The sequence below is a fragment of the Glycine max genome, chromosome 2, assembly GCF_000004515.6.
Source record: "Glycine max cultivar Williams 82 chromosome 2, Glycine_max_v4.0, whole genome shotgun sequence".
Taxonomy (NCBI): Eukaryota; Viridiplantae; Streptophyta; class Magnoliopsida; order Fabales; family Fabaceae; genus Glycine; species Glycine max.
This window is the reverse complement of record NC_016089.4, coordinates 34,422,565-34,447,411: the sequence shown is the minus strand read 5'-3', so window position 1 is coordinate 34,447,411 and position 24,847 is coordinate 34,422,565. Positions and strand designations below refer to the sequence as shown.

The window sequence follows — 24,847 nt, the reverse complement described above, 5'->3', positions numbered from 1 at the left end:
GGGAGGAGCTACTTGTGCCACCAAATCTCTCCACCGCTGCGCGTATTCTTTAAAGGTTTCGCCCTCTTTCTTGAACATATTCTGCAGTTGGGTGCGGTCGGGAGCCATGTCGGAATTGTATCTGTTACTTGAAAAATCATAATTATTCTGCTCTTGTTGGTTTTGATGCTGAGGAGGCCTATTATAAATGTTTGTAGCATAAGCTTCAGGTTGCTCATTGACTCCAAATTGTTGCAAAGAAGGACAGAGATCTGTATGGTGATCTGCAAAAAAACATAGACCACAGACTCTTTCAATAGGTGCAGATGCAGATTTCTGATTCATGGCAAGCTGAGTTACTAGGTTGACCAAGGCATCAAGTTTTCCCTTAAGCTTTTTATTTTCAACAGATGAAGATGAATCCGTGGCCACCTCATGGACTCCTCTAAGGACAATAGCATCATTTCTTGCACTGAGTTGTTTTGGAGTTGGAAGCCATCTTCTCAATCAAATTCCTAGCCTCAACAAGAGTCATATCACGAAGAGCTCCACCACTGGCAGCATCAATCGTACTCCTCTCCATGTTGCTAAGTCCCTCATAGAAATATTGCAGAAGGAGTTGCTCAGAAATCTGGTGGTGAGGACAGCTTGCACACAATTTCTTGAATCTTTCCCAGTACTCATACAAGCTCTCTCCAATAAGTTGTCTGATGCCTGAAATGTCTTTTTCTGGTGGCAGTGGTCCTAGATGCAAGGAAGAATTTCTCCAAGAACACCCTCTTAAGGTCATCACAACTGATAATGGACCTGGGAGCAAGGTAGTACAGCCAATCTTTCGCCACTCCCTCCAGAGAATGTGGAAAAGCTTTTAGAAAGATATGATCTTCCCGGACATAAGGGGCTTTCATGGTGGAATAGACAATATGGAACTCCTTAAGATGCTTATGAGGATCTTCACCAGCAAGACCATGAAACTTGGGCAGCAAATGTATTAGTCCAGTCTTAAGAACATATGGAACACCCTCATCAGGATATTGAATGCACAAGCTTTCATAAGTGAAATTAGGTATAGCCATCTCCCTAAGAGTCCTCTCATGAGGTGGGGGTTGAGCCATGTTCTCAGTATGAAAATTAGTAGTCGAATGCTCAAAATCAGAATGTTCAGAATCACCAGCAACAGAATACTCAGAATGCTCAAAATGCTCAAAATGCACAAAATGACCAAGATGCACACTATTCCTAAGTAATCAATGAAAGGTTCTATCTATTTCAAGATAAAAGGGTTGTAAATCACCTAGATTGCCCCTACTCATGCACTATATGCAGCAAATCATGTGTTTCTCAACAAGCACCAGGGGAGGGATAAAACTACAACTATAGTCAAACGATATCCAAATGAGCTGAAATTTTGTAAGCAACACCCTAAAATCATGAAAAGATAGCACAAAAAATTTCAAACAAAAATTCAAAGTCTAACTAGGAAATCTGTCGAAGGAAAGTTTAGAAAAATAAGACAATAATACTTGAAAAAAAAAACTTAGTAAACAACTGATTTTTCGAGTTTGGGAAGCCCCAACTGGCTAAAGCCAATTTTCATAATATGGGAAAATTTTTCTACCCCAAATGCATATATAATAATAGTCATTCTGATACCCGGAGCAAAAGTTATGACCGTTTTAAGTTTTGCTAAAAACAAGTTCCCAAATTTTTTGTCTCTCTCAAATTCAGCCACACCAGGTGCTTCTGGTATTTTTCATACAAAATATGGATCAAAAGAAACCACCACACAAAAAATCAGCCAAAAATAATAACTCTAACTATCAAAAATAAATCACCAATTAAATTGCAAAATCAGTCGCTAGTTCTCAGTCGCTAATCACTGTTCACAGCATTACACAAAACTGAAACAGGGAAGTGCTAAACAGGGGACGCGACTGAAATGCACAATAGAACACTGCATAAAACAAAACAACACACACTCACAACACTAAACAACAGAGCTACACTCAAAACAACTAAACACTATTATGAACCTTTGGACCACTACTCCCCGACAACGGCGCCAAATTTGATCGAGGTCGTACCCAAATCAAATAAACATTAAAAATGCAGTATCTAGGAAGTGATCATAGGTTGTCTCTCAGTGAGCAATGATCAACCAAACATTCATAACATATGTTAATCAACAGTAATGAATTGGGGGGGGGGAGTTTATTTGTTTTGTAAATTAAACAGCAAGCAAACTGGAATAAGAAAATAACAGAATCAAAACGTTTTGTTTCCCTTGATTCAAAAACAAGTCTCTTATCCTAGGTTACGAGAATTTATCCCTAATCAGTTCAACCACTTAATCCCACTCGAAATTAATTGACTAAGCGAAAATTAACATAAGGCTGTCATTATGTGATTAAGCAACACATACACCAATTAATCCCTCTCACATGTCCATTAAGCATGAACGAAATGATCATTAAGCAAGAACGTAAATTAAGCACAACGGAAATTAATCAAGCATTAAGCATGCATGGATTAATAGCAACAAATACAGAGCAATTGCTGAATGAGAAAAACTTATCAGAATTCAATAGTAATAACAAAACCTCAAAGAGAGTTGTGCTTGATCCTCAAGAGAAAACAACATTGGAGACTTAGTCTTCCATTAATCAGCAGAAATGAAAACGAATTCAAAGACAGAAGCAAAAAGACGAAATTGCAATTGAAGCAGAAAACGAAATTTAATTGCTACGCGAACAGTGCGCTGAGCGGTAACTGAAAATGCAAAACCCTAAAATTCTCTCCTATGTCCACAGTCTGTTCTACTAAAACCCCGGTGCTATTATATAGGTCCTCAGCACCAAAGCTTACAAATAAATCTCTTTTAAGTCCAGGCCCAAAAACGAAGTAAAATAAAACTGGACAAAAAATAAAATTGTCTGCTCTCTTCAAGTCCAAGCCGATTCAACCCAATTCCAGATCCAAGCCCAATTGCTTATAATTCTCCTGAAATTAAATAAAAAACATAAAATTAGTCAAGTAGACCCAAATGATAAAACTGCATAATTAATTTGACAATTAAGACTAATCAGTAATTAAAACGATGACAAAAAGAGTTAAGAAATAAGAAAAAATAATGACACATCAGGAAGTCATCATATAAGGTCCAAATAGCTTCAAAACAGGTCTTTTATGTTGCTTTCGTCTAGTTTGGTTTTCTAATCTTGGGAGAATAGGCCTCTGATCAGATTTTAACCATCCTAGATGGACCACCACACCCTCCTGAAACTTCAATCTCCAGTCAAGATTAATAAGGCATCTATCTAGTCTCACTCCCATTCTGTCATTCCTCCAAGTCAGCATATTCCCTTAAAAGCCCATATCTAACAAGTTCCCATGATGTAAGAATTCATGAAACTTGTCCATATCTCGGTGACCTTGCATATTAACACCTCCAATACTATCCATAGGGAAAAAGTGCAATTAAAATCCCCTATGATAGCCCAACTCCCATTCACTTGTCGGCCAAGCTCATAAAGCTCATCCTATAAGTTCTGTCGTTGGGCAACTTGAGGGGCCCCACACACTACTGTAAGAAGCCAATCACTGCTATTCCTCCATTTAACTTTCATATGAACCAGTTGTGTCGAGCTTTTAATCACCTCCACCTTCCAGTCCTCTGATCTCCATAAACACCATATACCCCTTAATGGCCATTCGCTTCCTGGATAAAAGAGCCTCAAAGACCAATATTGCGAATGATATTCTTAGCCCTATCTCCACTATTATGTGTCTTCAATAGGTTAATGAAAGAAGAATTATTTCGCTTCATCAAATCCCTAATCAGAACTCCAAAACCCTACAATTCCAACTGATAAAATTCATAATTAAAGAGTGGCTGAGTTTGGTACATCACTACTTTTACATCATGAGAGACTTCACGCTCCAAATCTTACATCATAGATTCCTGCACTCCTACCATATCAGTACATTCCATAACTGCCTCCCCTTGTAACTAACTTCATTATCTAGTTGCCTATTTTGAAGAACAAAAGCTGCTACTTCTTCGTCTATATGCACATTCACAACGGATAAATTATAAGCATCACTAGATTAATTGTCCGTAGGAGGCCATCTTTAGAAGCCTTCAGCTTTCATCCGGGACTAATTCTCTTTTCGCAACACCATCAGGTACCTTTGAAGCAAAATTCTTCACTAACACCTCACCCACATGGTCTTTGTATTTAATGAGTTGCAGTACATTCCTTTTAAACTTTTTTTTCCTCCTGCGTGAAGCTCCCCACCTTTTGTCAATTGCGGATTCTTCCCCCCATTAGTGTTACGAACACGGGTTACATTGCTTTGATTGGCTTTCTCCTTTTCCTTCCCCATGAGAATAAGAGGACTGTGCTTGGGGGCTATATATGTTTTGCTGGAGACAGCACGTCCAGACCTATGCGGCTTTTTCACGTTGTTTCCTGTTGCCACTGCTTTGGCTTTGTTACTCTCTCCTCCCTTGTTGACTCCATCAACCATCCGTTGACTTTCTCCATTTGAGCTTGATCAAATACGTTCTAGTTTCCATTATTAGTTGTGAGGATATCGAATTTGTTATTATTTTGGTGTGTTAATTAATTTGTTTATTAGATTTTAGAAACACGTATTTAATTATCAATGTTTAAGAGGTTTATTGACATTCTATCTGTTCTTATTGCCCACCATAGACGTTTCATTTTAAATCTTATGATTAAGTTTTTATCACTTCAATCCTTAAAAACATTTACTCTAATATTTCCCCCCAAAGAAAACAAAAATAAAAAAAATTACACTATTTTATCTAATGTTTTCTTAGTAATTCATAATCTTTAAAAGAATTCCAATGGTCCGACTTTATTTACTTCCAGTCAAACCCCAAATTAGTCAGGATTTTTTTGTCTCCTGATGAACTGAAAGGTTAAAACAAGAAAATATGATAAAACAGAAAACAAGTTAACAAAAAATAAATAAATTAACCATGGCTCACTTTTCCCATTAGCACCTTTCATACCATTATTTCATTACTTGAAGAGCTATATTTAAGTTACGAGGCACAAATTGGTTCAGTTAAACCCGCAAGGCCCAAAAGCAGCCCAATTAGCCTTTTAATTCTCCCAAAATGAGAACAAAACCCTCCAGAGCATTAGGTTGGAGAGAAATTTTTTAATGCCCGAAAATCATATTTACTGGACCAGTAAAATCTATTTAGTTGATTATCATAAACATTTAGTTAAGTTTTTTAAGAATTGAAGAGTTACGTGATATTTTTACCTTTTATTTTAATTATTTACCACATTAATAAGAGTAATATGATATTTTTCCTGAAGTAAAAGAAAAATTAAATTCGTGAAAGTATGATTCTCACTTCTTCCATGGAAAAGTTTTTGTAGGAAACTTTTTAAAAAATATTATCAAGAAGCATTATTTCTCAGGAATTTTATTTTTAAAATTAAAACTAAGATTCTCAACCTTGATTTTCAGGAAATTCAGAACTTCTCCCCCTACCAAACGACTCCTTAGTGTGAGAAAAGAGAAGGAGGGTTCATGGTTTTACAAAGACATTAATGACACTATTGAAATAACAATAATTGCACTAAAAGGAAATAAAGAATATGTTAATCAAAGATTTTGCTATCTCGGTTATGATGTAAAATGATATTTATGTGAAGAAGAGAGTTCTAATAAGTAAAGCACAAGCATTGCAGTTATATATATATATATATATATATATATATATATATATATATATATATATATATATATATATATATACATTTGAGAAATGGTACATATCTCAGTTATGTATATTTTTGTGTGAGAAATTTTACATATGCACTCCCTAAACTTTACTAGTTTTTACGATAGTTATAATGAATTTTTAGTTTTAAATAAAATGTCCTTAAATTTTCTTAAACTTGTAAAAAAAAAAAAAGTTTTACACAATTGTATAAAATTTGCATATGCATCATTATTTACTATCACCGCATCACATCCATCTCCATTATACCTTTATAACTAATTAAGGTTATTAAATTTGAAAGACTACTTGAACTTATGAAACTTCTGAAAATTCAACCCATTGCAAGAATTTACTAATTATTAAAAATAACATTAGAAAATTTATTAAAGAGATATATGCATAAGATAACACTATTATAACATATTAATAATTCAACATTTTAACTCTATAATAAAAATAAACTACCAAACCACAATTTTAAAAAAAAACTACATAAATAATCAAATCATACTTTTTAAAACATAAGTTCATAAAGTGAAAACATTTCAAAAAGAAGTTGATTTCTTTAAATCATTTGAGTTATAGTAAAATACAAATACTGAAGGGTCAACAGGGGCAAAAATAACAGTTATTTCTAATTCACTAATTTGCTTCTTGAATCGAGAGTTTATGGGAGTTTAAACATTTGAGTTTTTCCAGATAAGACTTTGGCAACAAATAAACTAATTTCTTTACATGTTCACTAGTAATTAATTTGAGAGTTTGATAACATTAACTTTGCATCTTCATCTATCAAATAATTTATTATTATTATTATTATCATCATCATTATTATTATTATTATTATTATTATTATTATTATTATTATTAAGGTTTTAATTAAATTGTGGTTACGGATGCAATCGTAGTTGCGATTTTATTACAATTATAGAAAAATTTGATTGATATGGCCACAATTGTGGTTATGAAGCAGTTGCGGTAAGTAAAAAAAAAAAAAACTTTATGGTGTAGTCGCAATTGCAATTTAAAATCATGATTATCATCATTATGAAAATAAAACATGTAGTTGAATAAATCGTAAAAGTACTTAGTGAACTGAAAAGGAAACAAATTAAGCTAATAAAAAACAAAAAATTAAAACAACTAAAAATTGTGGACAACGAGTTCAATTATAAAAATAGAGGAAAAAGATAATAACACCTAATATATACTTGTATTTTTTTTCAAAGTTAGGATGCACCCCAACTGATAAATTATTTGTGCTACCAACAAGGTGTCCTCATATTCTGTTATAAGGTATATTGACAAACATTCATCTTTTAAGGTTAAGGTACCAACAAAGTTTGTATTTGAGCTAACATATAAGTAGCAATATTGCATAATTCGGTAATTCCTCATATTCTGTAAATAACATTATTCTTCTTACACAAAATGAAAATTTGTCCAGCTACATATACATGATAGAGTTTATGCGAATTCGGTAATATTTTATTTTCCTCTGATTTCTAAAACCCATGTAATACGAAACTAGCAAGGAAATTCAAGCTACGGGTTCCACATTAGCCGAGCAGAAACGCGAATGCCATTGTTGGATACAAGCTCTGCTCAAATTTGTTGTTTTCCAAATCAGACATTCAAATCCCAATCACTCGTCTGGCTGAAAAATGGTGTACGTTGAACTGGTCTCAGTCTTCGCAACCTGCACATCAATCGACCACTTAGTGAGGTGAATTTTTAAGAATGTGATAAGTAATTCCTGTCTTTCCATATACGGCCATCAGGGGTTGAAGGGAAAAAATTTTAACTGATATTTTGAACAATTACTGTGCTTTCCACCTTATTATGGTCTGATAGTTTTAATGCCAAACGGGAAGCTTTTCCTCTATAAATCATCAGATGATAATTAGAAAATACGGGTTAGAAAGATGGGCCAAATAGTTGTGATGTGTCTAAAATTGTGAATATCCGGCTACACAATGAAAAAAGGTACCATTTCTCATAAAGATTGGCCATCGGCAACTATTCTCTCGTTATATTTGAACATGAGAGAAAACATTCAATTTTATCTACACTACCTTGTTAGTTTCATGGCATAAAACAAGTATATATAAACATGCAATCACCTAACTTAGGGAAAGTTATTATGTTATGGTATTGATTCAATCAAAGAATATTTTAACGTAGACATACATATTTATGCAGATTATTTACTATATTACCATTTTTGTGAGTGATTTTTCTGTTCATATTTGAATTTTATTTCTGATTCAATAAATTTTTATCTTGAATATCAGCTATTACTTAATTTATAATATGAATCATTATTTCAAAACTACAATGACTAACTGAAAGGTTCTGTGCTATTTGCAAGCAATGTTCAGCAACTATACCTCAGCTACACCAGAAAGGCCAGCCGAAAGTATAGGAACCTGTGGCGTCCAGAGAACAGGATCTACCGATGGATCAACAGTGTTGTAGGCAGTCAAAAGTGGAGCAATCAATAACGATGCCGGTGGGTAAACATTTCTTTGAAGAGGCAGCGATCCACTCATTCCCATTGCAATGTCAAGTCTTTCATTGCCACCATCATTATTCAATGATTTCTCTGCTGCCTTCCCATGGTCCAACTTATTGATGATGGTATCTTTATTTTCATTCTCGTCATTATAATTGCTATTTTCCTGTCTCGTTGATGCTCTCTGTTGCAAGTTCTTGTAAGCAGCTGATTGTAACACAATACTTAAAGCCGAGACAGAAGAATGTTCATGTTTGATCCTTTCACAGGGCATGCCTAATGCTAGCAACTGGTATGGTTCTGAAGGATGGACGTTTTGTTCCAATGTTTTGTGTTCAATGCAAAAATCTCCAGCAAAACCATGCTTTCTAACATCTGAAAATCTTACTCTAGAATCAGGTTGCTGACTTTTATTTGACCCCCACCATTTGATGTAACTTGTTAAATCAATCTTTCTTTCTATGCAGAAACTACTTAGATATTTGGTTTCTGCAGCTGAATCTTCACCTGCATTTTTAACATTCAGAAGCAGGACAGGATGATCATAATCTTGAATATAAAACAGGTGAATTTAATTGAATATTTTAACTCCCTTTCAATAGCCAAATGTGTTGCCCAAATGAATTTGATTTCTATAATTTGGTTCAATAGAGCAAAGTTCAAATTTGAATTTGACTAGAACTTACCATAATATCTACTGTTGAAGTAGTCAGATCCAGCCATACGACCATATGTTGGATTCCATCGACTAATTTTAGTACCACCACATGTAAAAAAGAAATGCAAAATTAGACCATAACATTCACATATATGCATTGAACGAAAGCCATGCTAGGTCACAGAGATATAGCAGAGCGGAAAAGGACAATCTATTGATCAATGAAGAACTAGTTGTGCTGACAAACCCAGAGAGGCCTGAGATGTGCGTATAATGTTAATATAAATAAAATTTCAATTGCCAAAAGTTTCTATTGGAGATGCCACATTGACTTAACGATATGGTCAAATTGTATATATAAGTGAAGCACAACCCTCACGACACGAGCTAGCTTTTAGAGCAGAGTAAGCTCAAAACAAAATAAATTCTAAAATGGTATCAAATCTTATTCTAATAGTTGGGATTGAGCCTATCAAGCCAGTCGTTATCAGGTTGTTATCAAACCATGTGCAGATGTCCAATCCTACAGACTTCACACCTGATATGTCTAGTTTTGCATATTGGAGATCAATGCGTGATTAGTGATATTGCCAAAATAGTATAAGCGAGAGACATCCCTCACTCCATGAGTTAGCTTTTGGAGTTGTTAGGCTCCAAACTAAATTATAAAAGTTTTTTTAAAACTAATATGAGGTTTCATGATGAATGTATGTATAACAATAGATGCCTAAAAACCCTGACAATGGTGTATGTATAACCTCAAACTGATTTCTTCCACCTAAAAAGTTATTAAAGAAAAATAGCTATCAACACCTTGAAGGCTCCTTTAAATGGAGCAATGATGAGCATTACAAAAGCACAAAGATGATGAATGAAAAATTGTGTACGTGAGCCTGTATGTGCACTTTAATTGCAATCATTTGGTATTCTTTTCACAGAATCACACCTGGAGAGTCCCCGGTATTTGGAAAGTCCTCTTGAAAAACCACTGCTCTTCCTGCACAAAGTATCACAAGTAATCAGTAGGATGGTTTCATGCTAGAAAATATTCCGGTGCAGTATATACACACCTCCGTAAAGATGCAAGGTATTCCTCTCTGGATACATTCTGCATTTCTTCAAGATCTCTTGCATAATCAGTCACCTGTAGCATACAGTTCAAACTTAGCACAGAATTATTAAATTACCAGAAAAGAATAGGTGGTGTGTGCTTTTACTACCAGATGCACTAGATTTATAGCACCAAACCCTTGTTTCCAACAAAATATCAATCTTATGCTAGTGATATATAAGGTCTTGCAAATGCTACCGTCAATAGTCAACAAGGTATCTGTACCAAACTCTAGAAGCACCAATCCCAACTAATGGTTTTTAACATCAAATTTATGCAATCTCCAAAGCATCTTTTGATATCAAAAAGTAAAGCAGGATATAAGCAGACATCATTTGCACCCAGCACTATGAAAAGACAAAGTACCAAACTATATAGCATTTCTGAACTGAAGTATCCTTCAAATCAATATTCTCATTGAAGCAATTTTCTTACTGGAAAGTTTATGAGAGCACTCGGACCCCAATATCTCAGAGCAGCAAGGTCATATGCTCTAGCTGCTGCCTCTTCATCATCATATGCCCCTGTTTGAAAACCATCAGCAACAAAGCAGCAAGTTCATTACAAAACCAGAAGAAAGGAAAAGAATAAGGAGGGGGAGGGGGCAGGGTTCAAGTAAAGTGAGCATCACATATCCAACTTACCCAAGTAAACTGGCATCATAAATAAATTGTTGTCCAATCAATTCATGCACCACAAAAAAATAGATTATGTAAGTTAGTTACTGTAAGAGATATTTTCTTTTTCTTAATATTAAGAAACAGGTTGAGAAAGAAAGTTACACCTTAGTACTGACCTTGCTTTCCTTTCTTATTCTGATTCTGGTTCCAGGTACTTTTGTCCCAAAGATGTGCTTCATAACGACCAGTCCATCTATGCCTAAAAGTAGTTCATGAAGCTAGGACAATGAGTCCATGATCAGAGACACAAACCATTAAATCCCAACACCAGTGACAAACATAAAAGCATTTCAACCTTGAAAACAAAGCCTAATGACAGAAATAATGTGCCAATAGGCAGATCTGCAAAGCAATGATAGCATATTGATAAAAAAATTATTTCAAAATCGATTCTGGTGTGGGATATATCTATTGTGGCATGTTTGGAAGTGAGATTCTGGAAGAAAAGGGAAGGGAAGACAAAAAAAAAAATTAAAACAAAGTCTAATGACAGAAATAATGCGCCAATATGCAGATCTGCAAAGCAATGATAGCATCATGATAAAAGAATATTTCAAAATAGATTCTGGTGTGGGATATATCTATTGTAGCCTGTTTGGAAGTGAGATTCTGGAAGAAAAGGGAAGGGAAGACAAATTTTTTATTTTTAAATTTGTGTAATGCTTATAAAAAAAAAGAAACAAAATATTAGAACATTAAATTTATGCTAATATTATTTCATTTCTCTTATTTACTCTCCACTCACTTTCCTTCCAAAACTTGACTTCTAAACATACCCTTAACATCTTCGATGTAGCTTTTCATATTCATAGTACGAATAAATTCTTCATTTGGTTCCTAGCTGCCTAAGTCGCACGCACTATTTCACTAGTTTGTCACACAAACACAACGGTATTTAATTTTTTTCTATAAAAAGAAACATTTAATTCTTTCTTACTGTAATTTTTTTCTGCTTTGTGAGTTACCATGACAAATGCTAGGGAATCGAGCTGGCCACCTGTGATTTCTCCTCCTAACTATGGTTTTACCTTGCACAAGACTCAAATACCTTGCTTAAAAGATCTGAGTTCAAATCCACTCGCACCAACAACATGTTGGTATAGCATAATCTTTACATTTTAATCCCTAATTAAAAACTACTCAGTTTACTCCCTATACATGCACTTTTTAATCCATTTTTAGTTCCTGCCATTTGAAATTATACAGACTAAAATGGTTTAAAAATTGTACATGTAGAAACTAAAACGAGTTAAAAAGAGTATGTACAGGAACTTAAACAAGTGGTTTCAAACTAAAGAACTAAATGGTAAAAATTGTACAAGTATATGAGGACCAAATAAATAACTAAACTATATGTTATTATATCAGGCAAATGGTCCCGAAATGCATCTTTTTTCAATCCAAAATGAGCAAACAAGAATGCAAAGCAGAACATTCACTTGCCACTCACTCCACTGCAAAGAATCATCTTTAAGAGGCGAACGCAAACGCAAATCACCCAAACGGAACATTAAAATTACATAATCCTACACACACACACATATAGTGGATCGCTTTCTCAGCAAGGGAAGCGAATAATTGACCTGGTGACGCCGCGGTAAATGGAGCTGCGTTTGCCCACAGCGCAAGGAGGCATCTTGCTGATTCGCTCCTTCGCAGTGCACACTCTCTCTTTCTTTGCCTTCTTCATCCGTAACTGTCCATCCTTCGCCGCCGCGGTTGCTTCCGACAGAGTCTCCGAACTGCCGTCAGCTTCGGACTTGCCAGGATCGGAAGAAGAAGAAGCCATTGACGTAAACCAAACCAAACCTAACCTAACCCTAACGTTAGTGAGAGAAAACGCTTTAGAAATATAGTGTGGATGTGTTTCCATTGGCAGGGGAGGGGGATGATTACTAACTGCATAGGATTCGCTGGGAAGGAGAGGAGAAAGTGGTGAAATTATGAAAAAGGGCTTTGGAGGTTACTGGCGTGCGGTCTTAACTGAAAGTAACGGCTAGGATGGGATGAGGGGTAGAAGCGTCATTTAGGGATTTTGAAAACATAATGACTGTCGTGCATGTTCTGAACACCCTTGTCTCCTGGTTCCGAAGCTAGGGTGATGCTTGATGAGCTTGTAGCCCTTGAGGGAACAATTTTTCAAAAAGTGTAGGTTTGGACTTTGGGTTAGTTGGTTGGTTTAGCTTTCGTGATGTGTGGAAAATAGATTACCAGGCCAACGTTTAACAAATATTTAATCAATATTAATAGTTACATTTAACCAATTCGCATTTTTCATCTAATTTGTTGTTCTCACTAGAGGAGGATTCTTAGGAATTCTAAGCTAGTTGAGAGCCATGGGTGTTTCCCGAAAGGAATCCCTTTTATTAGTGAAATGTGGCTTGACTATATGGTGTTAAGCTTATTTAATTAAACTTCAAGTCTCTTCTAGCATCACAATATGTGTCACTTATGATATGAAGATGCTTGCTTACTACACAGGTTTGAGTGTCTTGGAGTGTCGTTAGGCCTGATTGTTGTAGGGCTCGACATGCATGTCTAGCAGTATATGCTTCTGCACCCCCGACATGTTAGAGGTGGTATTTGTGATTCGGTAATGTCGAGGGGTGTCTCCTAATCAATATACTTTATAATTGTTGGCAGTATTACTCATAAGTTAGTTGTGATGACTGGTCTTATGCTTAGTTGGTCGACCTTTTAGTGCAACCCTTGGAATGGCAAGATGCATGTATGGGCATATAAATCAGCCTCTGATGTTGTTGAACTCTTAGATAGGTATTTGTATAGACAAAGGTCGATCTTTCTACACGGTTCACAACCCCTTAAGTGTCAATCCTTAAGGTTATGGACGGTAATAGTGTGGGTTGAGGATGAGTTTTTGTCCTTTGTTCTAACAGTTTTTCCCTTCTTTTCCCTAAAAAAAATGAGGTAAGTTCGCGTTTGAATTTAAATTACAACAACAACAACAACAACAACGCCTTATCCCACTAGGTGGGGTCGGCTACATGGATCAACTTCCGCCATAATGTTCTATCAAGTACCATACTTCTATCCAAACCATTAATTTCGAGATCCTTTTTGATAACCTCTCTTATAGTCTTTTTGGGTCTTCCTCTGCCTCGAATTGTTTGTATTCTCTCCATCTGGTCTACTCTCCTCACTACAGAGTCTATCGGTCTTCTCTCTACATGCCCAAACCACCTAAGTCTATTTTCCACCATCTTCTCTACAATAGGCGCTACTCCAACCCTCTCTCTAATAGCTTCGTTTCTAATTTTATCCTGTCGAGTCTTACCACACATCCACCGCAACATCCTCATCTCCGCTACACCTACTTTATTCTCATGTTGGCTCTTGACCGCCCAACATTCTGTTCCGTACAAAATCGCCGGTCTTACCGCAGTCCGATAAAACTTTCCCTTTAGCTTGATCGGTACCTTTGCATCACATAACACCCCCGATGCTTTTCTCCATTTCATCCATCCTGCTTGAATGCGATGATTCACATCCCCTTCAATTTCCCCATCATCCTGTATTATAGACCCAAGATATTTAAACCGTGTGACTTGAGGGATAATATGGTCTCCTATTTTCACCTCTGAGTTAGAAACCCTCCTTCTTTTGTTGAACTTACATTCCATATACTCCGATTTGCTTCTGCTTAGGCGAAAGCCATGTGTTTCTAGAGCTCGTCTCCAAGTTTCCAACCTCTCATTCAACTCCTCCCTCGACTCTCCAAGGAGGACTATGTCATCTGCAAAAAGCATGCATCTCGGCGCTATCTCTTGGATTTGTTCCGTGAGGACATCCAGAATTAAGGTAAAAAGGTAGGGGCTAAGGGTTGACCCTTGATGTAAACCAATTGTGATGGGAAAATCGTCTGACTCTCCACCCTGTGTCCTAACACTAGTCGATACCCTATCATACATATCTTGGATAGCTCGAATATATGCAACCCTAACCCCTTTCTTCTCTAGAGCTTTCCACAAAATCTCTCTAGGCACTCTATCATACGCTTTCTCCAAGTCAATAAAAATCAAGTGCAAGTCTTGTTGGGCCATGCGATATTGCTCCATCACCCGCCGTAATAAATAAATCGCTTCCATGGTCGACCTTCCCGGCATGAAACCAAATTGATTCTCAGTAACTTGAGTCTCCTTTCTTAATCTCCGTTCGATCACTCTTTCCCATAATTTCATGGTATGACTCATGAGCTTGATTCCCCTATAATTTGCACAATTTTGTATATCCCCCTTGTTCTTATAGATTGGCACTAACGTGCTTCTCCTCCATTCCTCCGGCATGCGTTTTGACCTCATAATTTCGTTAAAGAGTTCGGTGAGCCACTCAAGACCTCTATCTCCAAGAGTTTTCCACACTTCAATAGGTATGTTGTCTGGCCCCACCGCCTTACCATTACTCATTCTTTTCAACGCTTCCTTTACTTCCTGTTTCTGAATCCGACGATAGTACTTATAGTTCCGGTCCTCTTCTCTTGTGTCTAGACTGCTAGAGTCATATCCATATCCATCATTAAATAAGTTGTGGAAATACACCTTCCACCTTTCCTTGATATCTTTTTCATGCACTAAGACTTTGCCTTCTTCATCCTTAACACACTTTACTTGATCCAAATCTCTAGTCTTCCTCTCTCTACCCTTAGCAAGCCTATATATAGATCTTTCTCCGTCCCTGGTTCCTAGAGCTTGGTATAGTCCGTCAAAAGCTTGGGCTCTTGCCTCACTCACCGCCTTTTTGGTTTCATTTCTAGCTATCTTATACTTATCCCAAGTTTCAGAATTTCTACACCTAGACCACTCCTTGAAACACTCCTTTTTTACTCTAACTTTGCTCTGAACATTTTCATTCCACCACCACGATTCTTTACCCCTAGGTCCAAAACCTCTAGATTCACCCAACGTCTCTTTAGCCACTTTAATAATCTCTTGGGACATCTTGTTCCACATATCATTTACACTTCCTTGTGATTGTCCACACCAACCCTCCCATATCTTTTGTTGGAAGATTCCTTGTTTCTCACCCTTCAAGTGCCACCATTTGATCCTTGGTGCTACCAGAGGACTTCTTCTCTTTGCCCTATCTCTAATTCTTACATCCATAACCAAAACTCTATGTTGGGTAGTCAAGCTCTCTCCCGGGATAACTTTACAGTTCAAGCAATACTTCCTATCAGACTTCCTGATAAGGAAGAAATCTATCTGAGAACATGTCCCTCCACTTTTGTAAGTGATAAGATGTTCCTCTCTTTTCTTAAACCATGTATTGGCTATAGAAAGATCCAAAGCCTCCGAAAACTCCAAGATGGATTTACCCTCCCCATTCATCTCCCCTAGGCCAAAACCCCCATGCACCCCCTCAAAACCTCTAGCCACGCTACCTACATGTCCATTGAGATCCCCTCCTAGGAAAACTTTCTCTCCTTGGGGTATATCCTGAAGTACCCCTTCTAGATCCTCCCAAAATTTTACCTTAAAGTGTTCTGCTAACCCAACCTGAGGTGCGTACCTACTAATAACATTAAAGGTGTCCTGTCCCACTACCAATTTTAAGACTATGATACGATCTCCTACTCTTCTTACATCCACGACATCCTTCTTCCACTCCTTGTCCACGATAATCCCTACCCCATTTCTTGATCTGATTTTTCCCGTATACCACAGCTTAAATCCCGAGTTGTCTAATTCTTTCGCTTTTTCACCTGTCCACTTAGTTTCTTGTAGGCACATAAAATTGATCTTCCTCCTCACCATAACATCCACTATTTCCATAGATTTTCCAGTAAGTGTGCCTATATTCAATGTACCAAAGCGAATCCTCCTGTCATGAACTAGCTTCTTTACCCACACCCGTTCACGAAAATGTGGGAACCCTTGCTTACTTTTCACTACATCCGAGCGGCGATGCAGCGGCCCTTGCTCTTTTAACACTGTACTCGAGCCATACAGCGCGTTGCTTCCGGGCAACGACCTAGCATTCACATTATTACGTAATTGATCCATGTCATAGAGATTCGACAAAGTTTAACGTTGGCTGTCGAAAGCCTAACACAACCCTCTCCTTTTATCCGGACTTGGGACCGGCTAAGAATAGCAAAGCTACCCTAGGCAGGATTGCGTTTGAATTTAAATTAGACGAGTTTAAATTTTTTGGACTCCTCCCTATCCTCATCGAGTTTTATGAGGATTAATAAGTTTTTTTTTAAAATAGTTTGATAGTGTTATTATGATATCACCTGTAATATTCTGTTTTTTTATCGACAAATGTTTGTTTATTAGCTTTGTTACAAATGTCAATGGAGGGATTCAAACCTAGGTTGAACTTGTAACCTCTCCTCTCTTCCTTCTTCATTCACCCTTAAAGACCTTCTTTCCAACTGTAAGTTAACTTTATATCTCTCACTAGTATTACTCGATGAAATTGATGGTTTGTTTTTTTAACATAAAACACCACATTATTGTTGAGAATATATTCGGTATCTTTAGTTTAAGAAAAATTAATTTAGTTTAACTTTTAAGAATTTATTATTTGTTTCAAATCGTTAGGATATTTTTAGATTTAAAAATATTATAAATTTGTTTATAGTATTTTAGAATTTTTTATAAGATTAGGAATTGACTTGCGCTTTGGTGAGCCTTCTTAAAACTCGAACATGAATCAATACCTAATTCGGATTATCTCTAGGGATAGAATAATCTTAGTTAAGTCTCATTAATTTTCGACCATTAATGTTGATTGCTTGTGTCGGTTATAACATCCCATTTTTTGTAAAACAAATTAAAATGTGTTTTATTTTAAAATAAATATATTTATAAAAAAATAATGAGGTTTTTATAATTAAATAAATCAGGAAAAATAATTTTATTAATTAAAATAATGGTTTGAAGGGAAAAAAAGATGTTTTATTTATTCATTTGATAGGGAGTAAAATAAACTTCATTTTTATAAAATAATAAAATAAAGAAAAATAAAATAAATAATAGACTGAGAGTACCTTAACAACAATAGTCATATTAGGTCAGTTTTTACATTTTATGATACGTCTCTACATTGTCTCTTTCTCTCAAATTTGTTTTTTCTTCCCTCTCTCCCAAAATTCTCTCTTTTTCTCGTATACACTCAAATCTATACTAGTAAAACTACGATTCCAGTCTCGTTAACCGTTAGATCATCGTGAAATTTGAACACTAGGTTCGGAACTCAATTTATCACATCTCCACCGTTGGGATTTCGAAATATCATTTGTGGTGAGAGCAATGTCCCTCATACAATGCTCTCTTTTTCCCACATACACTCAAACTTATCTCGGTAAAACTATGATCTTGGACACATTAACCATTGGATCATCATGAAATTTGAATACAAAGTTCAAAACTCGCTTTCGCACATTTCCACCATTGGGATTTGTGAAATAATGTCGACAGTGAGAGATGTCCCTCTCACAGAGACAGTGAAATGGAGACTTCAATCTCTTCTCCTTCTCTCTAACACTTGGAAACCCTAGCAGAGTAACCAGAGGAAAAGCTTGAGGAATCTTAGGGAACCTATAGACATGCCGCTATCATTGTCGAACTACACATGTGAGCCCGCTTAGAGGTAAGGGATGCGTTTATCGCAGTTGGGGTTAGAATGAACATGTGTAAGGATCTTTAGAAGATTAAAATGAGATTTATTTTGGGATATTTATTGAATTATAATTCTTCCTTTATGATTATAATTACAATATTTTGTGTTTGACGGACCAATTGATGCCCTTATGTGAATTGATTAATAAAATTGAATGCTCATGGTGTTTCCGTGTTTTTGGCCTATGATTTTGATTTCTTTGATTTTGATATGATTATGTGAAATTGTTTGAGGGGTTTTACTCCTCATGTTGTGAGAAACATTTTTGTATAATTCGTTTGTGCTTTGGATAAGATTTACTAGATTAGTGTGATAAATTGTTATATTGGGATTATAACATTGTGATTGAGATTGAGTGTCTGTGATAAATTGAGTAGTGTTGAATAGTAAGATATATGTGTATTGAGATGTTATGTGCATTGAGTTATGAGCTATGAACCGTACAATCACACGATTATAAGACCCTTTAAGGGCGACGAGTATTGCGATGAGAACCACTGTGGGAACCTGACAAGTTTAATCACTTTGAGGCACGACGAGATAAAATTATTTTTAGAACAATTGAGGAGTCGTGTGTTTGTACAATTCATAGATAGAGTCTGCATGCTAAAACATTTTCGAGGTTGAACCTGAATTAAGAGGAAAAGGCCCTAATGGACTCTTTGGAGTCTAGGCCTTGGAGGTAAATATACCCGGTTTGAGTGCTCCTTTAAGCCTATGTCGATCCCACATGCTTGGAGCATTCTCGCAAAACAGTGTGACTCTGACTAGTCTCCCTATGATTTTACCTGGTGAGAGTGACCTGACTTACCAGTGTGTGGTTTGTCTTGTCATGTACTCCTAGGTGCCTGACGAGGTTTTTCACTGACATGGTATCACATTGCATATAGGATTGAGTCTTAGTATATTTGTTGCATAACGCTTGTGTATTGATTAATATTGATTGGTTGAGTGATATTGTGTTTTGATCCTTAGGTACGTGAATGATGTGAAAATCTGTAATACGTGTAGTGTTGAGATGTGATGTTACTCGATAAGTGGTGGAATGACGTGAGCTATGTTTATATGATATGTATATCTACATGTTGTCTCGTTTCTCTCTATTAGTTAGGAATGTGATAAGGCATTCCCCATGTGTCGTTTATGTTTGGATCCTGTGATGATATTGAACCTTGTATTCATGGGAGCAAATGACTAGGTGGATTGCTTTAAAGAGTCTTGTGCTGAAGGACATCAGGACACAATGCTCTAATAGGATGTGATATTAGGGCATGGGTTTCTGTTTTAATTGCATGATGTTTTGAGCCGAAAATTTTTCTGACAAGTTTTATTTGGTAATAGTGAAGTGAATGTGAACCTTTTACCCACGTGAACTCTTTTATGCTTAAAATAAAATCTCATTTTATGTAATTTTGTATTTTCATGTATTTTATCATATAAATATGTATATTTGGGTAAAGGGTATCACATTTAGTGGTATCAGAGCAGGTCGAACCTTTTGGCCAATGTGTTATGTGCTTACCATATTCTAGTGTGCGCTTTGTGTGATTACTTATGAGTACTTATGTTGAGCATGATTATTTGTATTTTCTTCTACATTATTAAATGAGACTGAATAATGCTTGTGATGTGCTTTACATCCTTAATGTTTATTATACCATAAATCCACTATTGAGTCACGAGTTATGACACCGGCCATCTCTATAATTCGTGAAGTGCGGTAGGATATCATGGCAAGCCGTTAGATGATACAAGTGGTCTTGAAAACTTGATATGTGTATTAATGACGTAAAGAACATTGAACCTACAGGTGTGTTGTAAATGAGTGTGTTTAATTGATGTGTTAACATGTGTCGGCTAATCCCTTCTTTTCTTTGTGTGTGATCATAAACGTGATTGTTGAAACTTTTGATTCCTTAATACATCCTTAGTGATTGTTTAATTCTTACTTCTTATATGTTCGTTATATACTTGTTATAGGAACCTTATAATTCTATGTATGCTTGTAGTATGGTGCTCTGCCTTAATTGCATAGATAGTATGGTTGTTTGCGATTTCTCATTCTTACCGATGTTAATACCATATAGTTCGATGACCCATATCGAGATATATTTCATCAGGAATACTCTTTTGACCGTACCTTCCAGTTCTGGTACAACCCATTTCCATATGTTGCGTGCTGAAGTCATGTAACTCGATTATACTTGCAAGCTCGAGTATAATTCTTTCTTTGTGTTGTGAGCCTACATCAAACAAATTTTACTACTGATGTTTCTGTCACAATCAAACGATTGTTAAAGTCTCCATATGTGTGTACACTGTGGTCATGCTTTCGTTTCTAGAATTAATTTGGAATATTTGTTGTTGATTCTAAACGAATGATCCTTCTTGATTTAAAATTATTGCATCCTAGTCAATCAACTGTTAATCTTGTTATGGATTGATTATCTTTCAATCATGCCTTGTTAAATTGCTTGATAACTTGTCATGTTGTTACTTTCATTACGAATATAGAGACGAAGACTTTCACCCTTGTCAATAATGTTAAGGTGTTCCGAGAGGAAACACCCGAGTATGCCTGATCCTGGTTAACCATATATGGAAATCAAGCTTAGTGAGTGTCATACTTGTGTTCCTTGAGGATATGCTTAGTTTACCATCTAAGTGCAAGATTGAGAATCTTGCAGGTGTAGTACCCATACAAACTTGTAACCATAGTTCCAGGGAGATGATTGGTATAGAGTTGTTTAAGAGTATAGAGTAGTTGGGAAAGTTGTGAAGAGTAGTTAAAAGGTTTAGTGTGAAATCGCCCTAGGAAAAAGCTTTACCCTTTTTTAAAATTTTGAAAAAGGAAAAAAGATTTAACTGGACGGAAGAATGTGAAGCGGCCTTTCAAAAATTCAAAGAAACACTATCTGCCCTACCGACTCTAACAAAGCCAGACCCAAGAGAAATGTTGTACTTGTACTTGGCAATAGCGGAAAAAGCAATCAGTGTTGCACTGGTCAAAGATGACAATAAAAGTCAGAAGTCTTGCACTTTGTAAGTCAAGCTCTTCAAAATGCTAAGGTACAATACTCGAGGGTGAAAAGGACAATTTTAGCTCTAGTATTCTAAACTCGCAGATTATGCCCATATTTTTAGGCACATCTAATCATAGTCAGGAAGGATCAACTAATCAAGCAAATACTACATCACTTGACCTAGTAGGAAAGATAGTAGCGTAGGCCTTTGAATTGTCGAAATATGGTTTGCGGTACCAAGTGAGATAAGCACTCAAATCCAAATGTTTGGTTGACTTCAAAACTGAAATGACACTAATGAAGAATAAAAGAGCCAAGAAGAACTACCTTGGACCTTGTTTGTTGTAACAGCTGTAACTTTTAATAAATAAATAAGAAATAAATAAATAAATAAGTAAAAAAATAATTAGGACAAAAATTTCCACTATATAAATCAAATGTTAACCTAGAGCAGCTTTTACAAAACACTTTTGTTCCTTTTTCTTCTTTTGACGCAGAAGAACCATAACAGAGCAACCGGAGGAGAAGCTCTAGAGAGCACCAGAAACGTCACAATTGCTAACGGAGAACGATTGAGGGACTACGTCGAGGTAAAGGATGAGTTATTCACGCTTGGGGATTAGAATGAACATGTATAGGGATCCATAGAGGATCAATTTTTGGGTATTTTGGGTTGTTTCTTAACTGGTTTTCCCAAATTTATGCTTGTCATGTGACTGAATTTCACTTTTTACAAATTTGATTTATTTACATATATTGCAAGTTTTGATTTCATGTGAATTATTTTCTTGTTTCAATGTTTTGATTTCAATTTAAATTACATAATAATGCATATATGTAGGCACATTATATGAATTGCTTACCCACGTTTGTCCGGATGCGTATATGACTGATTTTGAATTATATCTAATCATCTAATGAAATTAGATTTTTTTAGTAGATACATATATTACTAAATATTAACGCGTATGATTGTTCGTTGTTTGGCGCTTGTAATTTACCATTTTTTTTAAGAATGTGTCAGTAAATTGTTATCATTGGAATAAAAAATTTGATTCAAATAATTGTATTCTTTTTTTTGTTTGTAATCAAATTTTTTTGAACCACGCATACGTATTAGGCTTTGTTGAAATATATATATATTTTTTTTGCTTGCAATTCACTCACTGTAGCACGTTGGTTTTGTACATATACATAAAGCTTATTTCTTTTTGGTTTTGTACATATATATAAAGCTTATTTCTTTTTGGGTGCAAGTGTCTGTACGTGGGTTTTATATATATATATATATATATTAGATATTAAGCTTTTTTTAGTGAAAGTGCCTATACGTGATGATTCCTCGTGGTACCATTTGTTGTTTGAGGTTTCTATAATAATAATAATAACAAATAAAGTAAGGTTATAGAAATTATTTTCTTTTCATAAATAAATTAAATATTATTATAAAATTTTTATTTTATTTCTTTTCAGTTATATATGTTACATAAGCTAGTAATTACAATTATTTTTTATAAATGGCTGTACATAAATAAATGGTGTACAGTAGTTATGCTTTCCGTTTAAATATGTTGTAAATATTCCTTCATCATTGGTTGTGCAGTAGTTACGGTTTCTGCTTTAATACTATTCAAATATTATTTTATGTAATTATATGTGTTAATAATTGCAAATATTAATTCATAAAAGCTGTGCAACAATTACGGGTTCCGCTTTACAAATTTACATATATATACATATTTGTTAATTCATGTAACTGTACTATGTATGATATATATTATTACATATAAATATATTTATACGCTTTAAGGTTAGATATATTTCATTGATTATAATTGTGCTTACCTATTAGTTAAATTCTTACTGGTTAATTAATCGAGACTTAGAGGTACATATCATTATTTTATCCCTAAATATTTTGATTTGGTTAGTGCGTATATACTACTTGGAATTCGTATTACTAATACATTTCAGTTTAATTTATATTTTTGTTGTGTCAAGTAAATGTTACTATTGAATAATATGTGTAGGATGCATGAGATGCGATAAATTATTTTATTATGAAAATGTGATTGAGATGATGTGTAAGTGATAATCATTTGATACGTAATGGATTGTGAATTACGTGACTCTTGAGATGTTGTATGTTTTGAGTTATAAACCATGAATTATGTAATCACACAACTGTAAGACCCTTTAAGGGCGACGACTTAATGCGCGATGAGTTGTGATGGGATCCACTGTGGGAACTCGATGAGTTTAATCACTTGAGGCGCACTGAGTTAAATTATATATATTTTTTAAATATATATATATATATATATATATATATATATATATATATATATATATATATATATACAATTGAGATTTTGAAAACAATTGAGTAGTTGTGTGCATTGCATTATTCATAGGTAGAGTCTGTGTGTTCAAATGTTTTTTTTGGGTTGGACCTGAATCAAGAGGGAGAGGCCCTGACGGACTTTTCGGAGTGTAGGCCTTGGGGGTCATCCAGTTTGAGTGCTCCTGTAAGCCTGTGCCAATCCCACATGGTTGGAACATTCTCGCAAAACAGCGTGACCCTGACTGGTCTCCCTATGATTTCACTTAGTGAGAGTGACTTGACTTACCCATTGTGAGGCATGTCCTGTCATGTACTCCTAGGCACCCGACGAGGTTTTTCACTGAAAAATGGTACCACATTGCATGTAGGCTTGAGTCTAGAGTAATGGTCGTATAACGCATGTGTTTGACTTTCATTGGGTTAACAATTGTGGTTTGATGTTATTTTTTGGAGTGGATGAACTAGAATGGATGTGCATAATGTATGTGATTTTGTGAAGTAGTGTTAATTATATAAATTCAGCCGTAAGTATTACATGTTTTACATGCTCTAATATTTTATTATATATGAATGTGATAACTCATTCCCGGTGTGTGTTTGTGTTTTGGCTGATTGCCATTTGTTCAGGTGAGCCATCACATGATAGAGACATGCTCTGATAAGTGTGACATTGGGGCATAGGATTTACTTCGCATGCTATATTTTCCGTAACCGATATAGTTGTGTTATGTTTTTGTTTTAGTTTTTTTTTAATATTATTCATTCAATATGGACGGCCTTGTTTTGAGCCGGGATAACTTTGTTGTTTTTATTCGAACAATTTCTACTATGTTTTCATTAAATGAATGCAAATCCTTTATCTTTTGAAATCAATTTAAAGTCAATATGTTTAAAAAAAAAATCTGCATGATTTTATTTCCCTTTATTCGTTATTTGTGAGGGTAGAGGGTGTTACATTTGTCAATGGCCCATCCAGTAAAACACGATGTGGAGCAAGAATCTTATAGGAATCCTGATATGGGGTGGTACTTGAACAAGCATTAACAATAGCACTTCCACTCACAAATAATAAAAAAAATACAAAATACGTGTTCAACGACTCGAAACTAATGGTCAATAAGTT

The 24,847-nt window shown here is 35.3% G+C and overlaps 1 protein-coding gene, 1 long non-coding RNA gene and 1 other non-coding gene across 3 annotated transcripts; 2 read left to right on the top strand and 1 right to left on the bottom strand.

Moving 5' to 3' along the window:
* Positions 1-608: 608 nt before the first annotated feature.
* Positions 609-713, top strand: LOC113000949 (small nucleolar RNA R71). The gene has a single exon (XR_003266252.1). It is a non-coding gene; the product is annotated as a small nucleolar RNA R71 (small nucleolar RNA).
* A 6,384-nt stretch (positions 714-7,097) lies between these two features.
* On the bottom strand, positions 7,098-12,831 carry LOC100795084 (AP2-like ethylene-responsive transcription factor At2g41710). The gene is made up of 9 exons (XM_003519037.5): positions 12,297-12,831; positions 10,830-10,912; positions 10,678-10,686; positions 10,469-10,557; positions 9,993-10,066; positions 9,869-9,919; positions 8,951-9,012; positions 8,140-8,771; positions 7,098-7,448 (listed from the first exon to the last, which is right to left on the bottom strand). The coding sequence occupies exons 1-9, from the start codon at positions 12,584-12,586 to the stop codon at positions 7,395-7,397; spliced, it is 1,344 nt and encodes a 447-aa protein (XP_003519085.1). The 5' UTR covers positions 12,587-12,831; the 3' UTR covers positions 7,098-7,394.
* LOC102664093 (uncharacterized) lies at positions 8,376-10,609 on the top strand. The gene is made up of 4 exons (XR_413228.4): positions 8,376-8,556; positions 8,732-8,829; positions 9,861-10,009; positions 10,476-10,609. It is a non-coding gene; the product is annotated as an uncharacterized lncRNA (long non-coding RNA).
* Positions 12,832-24,847: the final 12,016 nt, after the last annotated feature.

Excerpts from the sequence above, each read along its gene's own strand:
- LOC100795084 (XM_003519037.5), bottom strand. The coding sequence starts at position 12,586 with ATGGAAACACATCCACACTATATTTCTAAAGCGTTTTCTCTCACTAAC. Across the intron at positions 9,013-9,868 it reads AAATACCGGGGACTCTCCAG|TCGATGGAATCCAACATATG; the intron begins GTGTGATTCTGT and ends TACTAAAATTAG. Across the intron at positions 7,449-8,139 it reads GCCTTTCTGGTGTAGCTGAG|GTTGCGAAGACTGAGACCAG; the intron begins GTATAGTTGCTG and ends ATTGATGTGCAG.